The 9373-nt window shown below is 40.7% G+C and overlaps 1 protein-coding gene across 1 annotated transcript in view; it reads right to left on the minus strand.

The window, feature by feature from the left end:
* LOC309622170 (ankyrin-3-like) overlaps nt 1–7554 on the minus strand; it is a gene marked incomplete at its 5' end in the record, with an annotated part of 67825 nt that extends 60271 nt beyond the window's left edge. Inside the window, one exon of the mRNA XM_082409298.1 lies at nt 7443–7554. Within this exon, the coding sequence (XP_082265424.1) occupies nt 7443–7554 (112 nt within the window). The remainder of the gene's footprint in view (nt 1–7442) is intronic.
* Between the last annotated feature and the right edge of the window lie 1819 nt (nt 7555–9373).

Raw genomic sequence — 9373 nt, forward strand, 5'->3', positions numbered from 1 at the left:
TTTATAAGAGAAATTTGCAGACAAAACCTTCTAGGCTATTAACACTGGGAAATGGAGTTGGAGGTGAGAATAGGGTGGGAAATAAGATAGCATTACCTTTGGGTTTACGTAGCTGGGGTGGTTTTAGTTGCTACAAAACAAAGGGGAGGTTTCCACACTTCAAGGAGGGGTGTTGGTTTTGCTTTTGTTGTTTGCTACTCACAGAAGCCTCTTTTCATTCCTCTGATACCTACAGCACATGCCTACCGTCCCTCCACTATGAACACGTTTGCCGCCTCTGTTAGACACAGGGCTGAGATAGTGGCGTATTCCACACAGAAATGTGCAGAATGGCAAAATGGATGGTTAGGTAATTGGATCAGAGACATCTTCTCATTTTACAGATTAACCACCACCAAATTAATTGTCAACTAGGAGAGAAATAGGGTTCACCCCAGATCAAAAATGGAACTGGAATCTTGGTCCTTTTTGTTTTCTAACCATCTCCTTCCCCCCTGCTCTGTCAAAACCTAAATACTGAGTCTCTAGTGAAGGAAACAAAAACAAAGGTAAAGAATTTAAAAAAAAAAAAAAAAAAAGCTAGTATAGAAAAACAGGAAGAAATCAAAGTTTGCTCAGGAAAATATTCTGGGGAAGTTTTCACCTGTTCAGCAATTGATAGAGAATAAAAGTTTTCCATACAGAGCAGATATATTTCCTTTCCCATGATTTGGCTTATTTTAAGTCTGAATTCCTGGAGTTCATAACTCATGCTGCAACTGAAAAAGTTCTGATAATTTGTTTAAATTGCTGTGCAACTCATCACCATCAGCTGAGTAGATACTTTTTTAAATTTCAGCTGTAAACCTGTGATTATGTGATTATGCAAGCATAGTGCAAGCAGTTTACGTGGACTCTGCCATGAAATTACACCCTTCAAACAAGACAGATTTCCTAACTCTGCATGTAACAAGCATGTATCCTGTGAGTATTAAGTTTACTCAAGATTATTCTTGGGGCTTCCCTGGTGGCGCAGTGGTTGAGAATCTGCCTGCCTATGCAGGAGACACGGGTTCGAGCCCTGGTCTGGGAAGATCCCACATGCCGCGGAGCAACTGGGCCCGTGAGCCACAACTACTGAGCCTGCGCGTCTGGAGCCTGTGCTCCGCAACAAGAGAGGCCGCGATAGTGAGAGGCCCGTGCACCGCGATGAAGAGTGGCCCCCACTTGCCACAACTAGAGAAAGCCCTCGCACAGAAGCAAAGACCCAACACAGCCAAAAATAAATAAATTAATTAATTAATTAAAAAAAAATGTACTTAAAAAAAAATTAAAAAAAAAAAGATTATTCTGGACCTCCCGGTGGGAGTGAGGCATCTTTCGGAGGAATTGTGATAATGTGCACTTCTCAGCTGCTTGTGTGTGTGTTTGGGTGTGTGCACATACATTTGTGAGGAGTTAAGGTAGAGACAGATGTATCACCCCCGGAAACTAATAGCAGTGGATTGGGAAGAACTACACTTGGCGTAGTAGAGGTCGCCTGGCCACACTTATGCCGTCTTACCTTGGATGAAGCATTAAGGCCACCCCAAATAGAAGGTGAGGGGGTACCCCTCAGATGCAGCAGATGAGTGGTAAATGCAGAAGCTCAGATTTCTAAGTCCACACTGAATTTCTCAGATCTTTCAGGATTTGCCAGTGACTCAGGGACCCTCTGTGTTGTAGTACTCGCTCTGTTTTGAAGCTTTTAGCAATTCCTCTGTCACCATTAAAACTTGCATAATGATTGACCTTCAATGTGTATTTTAACGGGTACTTTAAAGATAAGGCTTAACCTAATGGAATAACTAATGTGTGGATATTAGGCATTGGCGTCTCCATGCCCCATTTTTTAGGTAGAATCATACACCTTCTAGAATTACTCATATTCCCAGGCCTCTGCATGATGAAATGGAGAAAAGATATCTTCCCTTAACCAGATTACATTCTGTATATATGTATACTTAAAATATTTTTAACTTTTTTCCTCTGAGAATAAAAGTTAATAGAAATGTAAAAATACTAATATTAAATATTGGTTTATAATCTTTTCAAGAGCTACAGTTGAAGGCTGGGCCATTACACTCTAGGATATCTGCATAAATAAGAAAGTAAATGATGTAGGTAAGTAGGTAAATGTGAGGAGGCAAGAGGAGGAGGTGAAAACCAGTAAAGTCACTACAGAATGCTTATGACCTGGACATCTATCACAAGATTTTATTGGCTATCAATAGGACGGAGGTTAAATAAATTATGATATATTCATACTATGGTATACTGTGCTATATTGCTATTTGTAAACTAAAAAGGTATATCAAAAAAAGTCAGATTTCAGGCTTCGCTGGTGGCGCAGTCGTTGAGAATCTGCCTGCTAATGCAGGGGACATGGGTTCGAGCCCTGGTCTGTGAAGATCCCACATGCCGCGAAGCAACTAGGCCCGTGCGCCACAACTACTGAGCCTGCGCGTCTGGAGCCTGTGCTCCGCAGCAAGAGAGGCCGCGATAGTGAGAGGCCCGCGCACCGCGATGAGGAGTGGCCCCCGCTTGCCGCAACTGGAGAAAGCCCTCGCACAGAAACGAAGACCCAACACAGCCATAAATATAAATAAATAAATAAATAAATAAATAAATAAATAAATAAATAAATAAAAAGTTCCTTTAAAAAAAAAAAAAAGTCAGATTTCCAGGCAAATAGGAATGAAGTTTGATCATGTAAAAATGAACAATGCCACTGTTCTGTCCAGGACTGAATTTAATCGGAGTTTAAAATGGTCTATTACTTAGACCAGAGAAGCAGGAATATATTACCAAGAATCTGTGCTTTGTTCCCACCCTTTACATACAGAGATAAACTCAACAAAATAATGTGCACCACAAACATGGTGCCTGGATCATATTCCTACCCACAGAGAACCTAGCTCCTAGAGGAGTGTGCCCCAGACTGGCCAGGTCAGAAGCAACACCAGCGCTACCTATTAAAAGCAGAGATTCCTAGGCTTCTCTCATGGAGATTCTGAGTTGGTAGGCCAGGGGTGGAACCTGAAATTTCCATACTCAACTCAGGTACTTTATGACTTGACACATTTGAGAAGCGAGGTCTTAGTAGACTCTCACCCTGTATCTGTCCTTAAAAATCCAGAACCCAAATTATTAAAAATATGACAACAGGATCCCATGAAAAACAACTCAAGGATGTTTCAATATGAGAAGACGAGCTTATGGGGCAACAATAAATATCTACTAGTTTAAAATAGTTTTATTTTTAAAAGGATATACTAAACCACTCCTTAGCTATAGAATTAAAGGAGGCAAGGACATAAAAAAATATTAAGAGCTTTTTACCTTTCAGGGTGATTCATAATGCTCAGACTATGAAAGAACCCTGGATCCCTCTCTCTTTCTCTCTTTTTGTTACTAGTAAAGTTTCCTCTCTCTCTCTCTGTCTCTCTCACACACACACACACAAACACACACACACACAAACACACACACACACACACACCCCACAGGGAAAAGAGAGAGATGAGTTCTGAAATAGGTTTGGCCAGGAAGAAGGTTAAAATTTATACTTACTGCATGTCTACTTTGTGGAGGGTCAATTACTATTTTGCCCACATAGCATTTTGGTAAAGTAAGTGTCTGAGATTCAGAGAGGTTAAGTGACTTACCCAAACTGACTTAGCTGGTCTGCTTTAGAGCTGAGATTAGAACCTAAGACCAGGTTGGGGGAACAGATGAAATCACACAGACATGGAGTCCAACCACCATTTAACACAGTGTCTTTGCAGACTAGCTGGCACGTGAGTGGTGGTTGATAAATGGATGAGTAATGGATAGATGTGCAAACACCCTGGTCCAAAAGGTGACATGACTTCTTGCTGGCCCACTCCAGGAGCAGAAAGCTCTCAAGATAGTGGCACTTTCTGCTGTAAGAAATGGTAGCTGCTGTTCTGCAGCATTCTTGCCTCGCTGATGAATGATAAATTTCTTAAGTACCTTGTAACTCCTTTAGTTTATTTGTAAAAGTTGGGACAGCACTCTCTGTAACAGATTTTGCAACAGAGCAAGAAGGATCATAAAATGCTTTGCAAATATGAATGGGTGTGAAGGTCATAATACAATGAATCATAAATAACAGGATTGAAATCATGTTCCCACAAAATGAGTTTTTCTTAAAAGCATTCAAATGATCACACTGATTAGTTCTGCCTCACTCTTACATGCACAAAATGTTTTGATAACTTGGTCCAATGGGGCCACGACTCTCTTTCCTGTATGGAATTTGTTTTCTGAAGGCTGTTTGTGATCTGGTCAGGTTTGAGTGTGAACAGTCTATAGAAGGAATACAACCTGGAGTTTTCACAAAGGATGATTTCTTTATCTAGGGTTTCATTTCTGGTCATGTGAATGTTCTCTCAGCTTGCTCTTCTAAGAATGGAGTATTTGATACTGAGCGGTGGGAAAAAATGGGAGTCTTAGAATGTCAGAATTCAAAAGGGCATGCTAGCTAGTATGGGTCTGTGGAAAGTCTTTGTAGACAGGTACCTTTGGTTCAAATCCAGTTCTCAAACCAGTGAGCCTGGATCTTGGAGGAGTTCCTTAACTCTGAGCCCTATGTAACTTGTTTATAAGATCAGGATAAGAAAACTTACCTCTGGGGTGGATATGACAAATAAATGATACAAAACCACCAGCACAGTTCTGTTGACAAAATAATTTAGGTTACGTATTCTTTCCAAGGTCATACAACCTTGGAGATAGAGGAGAGCCATAGAGCCAGTCTGTGGCAGATCTAAGGTTGGATTGTTGTTTTTTTTTTTAAATCACACTGTCTCTGTTTTGCATCTCTACAGGTATATAAATCGGAACTGCTATCATTTTAATTTCATTCAGTTTTTAAGGGAAAATATCACCAATCATAGAAGATTAAGTAGCAGATAAATTGGGGGAAATGAAGGAAATAAAAGATAAATTTATAATATTTAACTCTGGCTGTAGAATATGTGGAACAATAGAACAGTTGTAATATATTCACTGAAATATTTCAGAAAATTATAGACATTCATTTCTTTGGAATTAAAGTTCAGCTCCATCTAAATATGCAACTTTTGGAACAAGCCCACCCTTGATGTTACAGAAAAAAACCCTCAAATGATATACTTGACCCTTCTTCCTCAACATAAACACAGTAGGAAACTTTTCAATTTTTATTTTGAAATAATTAGATTCATGGGAAGTTGCAAAGACAGTACAGAAAGGTCCCATAATTTTAGTAATTTAACTCATATTCTTATTGAATTCTGGCATCTGCTATACGTGTGTCTGGATCAGCATTATTTTACATCTTTAACTACCCAAGGTAGGGATCTTCTTTGTTATTCAGATTTGCTCAAATAATTGAGTGCTAATGACGAAGAATGTCTGGACACAATGATATACCTGTTTGTTTTTCCCTCCAGTTTTAGCAATCTGTATAATTGCTGACAATCATATATCTTAAAGTTATTTTTAGAAAACTAATTCCTAATCATTACGTGCCCTTCTCCTGCTTCCCAGACCTCCTCTCCCCATTTGTTTGTGGCATCCGTTCTTTTAGAAAGGTGCTTCCTCTCTTGGGTATGGGTCACCGAATTATTGAGGAAATGTATTGCCAAGAGTGGCAGCACATGCCTGGATACAACTCATTCATTTCTTCATTTCTTCAACAAATTATGATGGAGTGACAACACTGCTAAGGGCTGTTATATTCATTGGGCATAATGACTGTCACCAGTCAGAGCCATTCCTGCCCTCATGGACTGTACAGTCCACTAAGGAAGAGAGCAAAGTTCAAAGTTGCTTGTTACAGAAGAAGACAGGCCAAGTGCGATAGAAGTATTTACCAAGCGGATCTAACTTAGACTGGGGTTTAGGGAAGGCTTCCTGGAAACAGAGAAGTGAGAGAGGGTGTGTTTGGCCATGCTGGAATAATCATTCTAAGGTTTTCCTCCATGATTGCAGAAGCCTTGTATTCCTTGCATCTGCTTCTCCCTGTTATTTTCCAGAAAAATGTTCTTCCACATCTGCTTACTTTTCCACTTGTGCAAATGAAAAGGCTTGCAGGCAATTAGCCCCCTTACAAACTTTCTTCAACCCTTCGTTTAACCATCGGTACTATATCCAGACAAGAAACAATTTATATAATCCTATCTTCAAAATCAGGATCGTATATAATGTCTTAAAGCTAAACACCATCAATCCGTAACCCGGCCTATGCAGCAAACACAGAAGTGCACTGAGCTCTGAGGGGCCTAGACCTGCCGTGTCTGGCACATCGGCCTCTATTCACATCAACACTAAAGGTGACGGAAGCCAACATCCGGCCTCTCAGACCCCTTCACTGTCCCTGGAGGGCACAGAGCCCCACTCTGTCTGACACATGGGACAGGGTGTCTCATGTCATTTTTTGACCCACTAATGTTTCATAAAGACATGTAATTGCAAGAAGTACGTTACACAGACATATATAAAACTTGGCATTATTAATGCTCATCTGCTTTGGTCCCATTTTCATTTCCTGACTAGTAGGGGTGAGGGAACTGTTCTGGCCCAGTTATGCATGTGGTGGGCATTGCTGAATCCACTTAAAATAAGTTTTATGGCAGTGGACTGAAAGCAGATTAGCATCTTGTTATGGTTTAATTAATAGTTTTGGGCTTTTTCGCTTTTTCTATTTTTTTCTTACACCCCAACCACAGTCCTGATTTGGTTAAATTCAATTTTTCCTTTTTCCTCCAGAATTTTTCAAAATTGTTAATCGATTTCCCCAACAGATGGTGCTGTGTACAACGTAAAACTACATATTTCACTTTTCAGTGCTCAACTACTTCTATGAGCAGTTCTTAAGATCTCTAAGGAGGAAGGATTCTTCTACTAGTAAATATCATATTCTTTTCCATGAGGGCTTATCATAGGATATTGAATATAGTTCCCTGTGCTATACAGTAGGACCTCATTGTTTATCTGTTCTATATATAGTAGTTTGTATCTGCTAATCCCAAACTCCCAATCCAACCCTCCCCCGTCCCCGTCCCCCCCCCCCCCCCGCCACCGGCAGGCACAATTTTAAACATGTTGAATTGAACTTTGTGAGTTTAACTCAAGTAAGGTTTTAATTAAACTTACAAAGTGGATTCAATTTGGTGCATTTTAAACATGATGCTTTTGTGGGGAGCAGATTGAGTGTTTTTTTGTTTTGCGATATCTTTCTCTCCTGAGAAAACATGAATGAACAAGTGCTAGAACAAGATCTATGTCTGCTGCCAAAGAGAAAAGTTGCTCCTGCCACATGATACCTCAGTGGTAGCAGCAGGTTCTTCACACCCAGACCAACTGTCCTCTGTGTCATTCTAGCCTGTTATTTCAATAGAGCTGCTCTAACACACCTGCTTCATTAGCATAACCACTGATGCCTTTATCTCTGAGGTTGCTAGTGCCACAAATAACTCTTGATTCCACCTTATTCTGCAATGACAATTTTTCCTGAATATGCGCCATGTCCTTTAGAGTCATACAAGAACTAGGAGGGTTGGGCTTCCCTGGTGGCGCAGTGGTTGAGAATCTGCCTGCCAATGCAGGGGACACGGGTTCATGCCCCGGTCCGGGAGGATCCCACATGCCACGGAGCAACTAGGCCCGTGAGCCACAACTACTGAGCCTGCGCGTCTGGAGCCTGTGCTCCGCAACGGGAGAGGCTGCGATAGTGAGAGGCCCGCGCACCGCGATGAAGAGTGGCCCCCGCTCGCCGCAACTGGAGAAAGCCCTCGCACAGAAACGAAGACCCAACACAGCCAAAAATAAATAAATAAATAAATAAATTTATTAAAAAAAAAAAAAAAAAAAGAACTAGGAGGGTACCTTGATTCATAATGGAAAATTTAAATAGCAGCTGACAGTCATGTCACCTTTTGTTCCACACAAAGCACTTTCTTAGGCATCCTTCATTTGAGAAGATACAGAGGCAAGAGAGTATTGTAGAAAAACAGCTAGATTTGGAGTCAGAAGTCTAGATTTTGGAAGTCTAGGTCTGTCTGCTTACTATTTCCTGACTGGGTGGTGGTCATGGGGTAACCATCATCAACTGTGACCAGGGATTCCACTAGCCCTGGAGGTGTCCTTGTGGGATCTGGAAAAGCGTCCATGTGGAGTGGACACAGCCCTGTGGGCAACTAGACAGTAGCTTTGAAAAAATTAGATAAAGGTGCCCCTTTGTCCTGAAGGCCAGTGTCAGAGCAGATGACTTGGGAAGTGGAAGAGGCAAGATTTCTAACCCCCCTCGCTCTCCTGCACGACTGTACATGGCAGCCGTGTCTATGGCTAACTTTAAGAGTGGTTCTCATGTGTCAGACATCATGCTGAGAAGTTTACACATATTAGCTCATCTATTTCCCATCAGTCCTCTATGAGCTTAGAGAGATCGAGGGCTTTCTCGGAGTCACAAAGCTAGTAAGCCGTGGAGCCAGGATGGGAATTCCAGTCTGTGTGACATGCACAGATCATGATCCTAACGACCACACCACATTGGGCAAACTATCCTCCTCCTTGGACTTGTCTTTCCCTGGAGTTACAATCTGATTGTGCACATGGAAAGGCTTTGCAAGTTTTAAAATACTATAGAACCATAATCTAATCTTTACAATTGTGTTGTTCGGTAAAAAAATCACTGATAAAATACTGGCTAAGATGCTTTCTAAACACTTGGGTTTTAAGATTTTCAGAGAAGAGGGTGCAACAGGGCTAGTTATAAAAGTAGAATACAGATTAGTTATAAAGTAACATACAAAGTTCACTTATGGAAAAGAGGGTTAAAATGAGACATTCATAATAAGACAGCAATTATCAAGGGTCACTTGCCATAGATGACAGATAAGGCTTAATTGTTATGAACTGGGTAAATTGATAGAATAAATAAAATAATAGTAGAATGATTTATTTCTCTTTTTCTTTAAGGAAGTCTTGAGTGATCTGGTCACTGGCTTATTTTATGTACTATTTTTATCTTGCTAATTAACAGCTATCCAGGGGCACAGAGTGTTGAGGGTAGAAATAACATGAAACCTCCTAAACCATGCTTACGCTTCTCTCCCCACGAGAAGTTTGACTAGTTGGACCTTGAAGGAAAAAGAAGGGTTGGATTTTTAGAGACAGACTGATTTTTATTTTTGCCTGTCTGTTTTTAGAGGAGGGATGTTCCAATCAGAGCTAAGTTTCTCTGGGGACAGGACAAGAGTGGTGGTTAGTGGTGCTTGAGCTTGGTATGAAATCTGATTAATTGAGCTTCAGTTATAAAATGTATGTCTTGGTTCCTTCATTATTA

The sequence above is a fragment of the Balaenoptera borealis genome (assembly GCF_965194805.1).
Source record: "Balaenoptera borealis genome assembly, contig: HAP1_SCAFFOLD_1709, whole genome shotgun sequence".
In the NCBI taxonomy this organism is placed as follows: domain Eukaryota; kingdom Metazoa; phylum Chordata; class Mammalia; order Artiodactyla; family Balaenopteridae; genus Balaenoptera; species Balaenoptera borealis.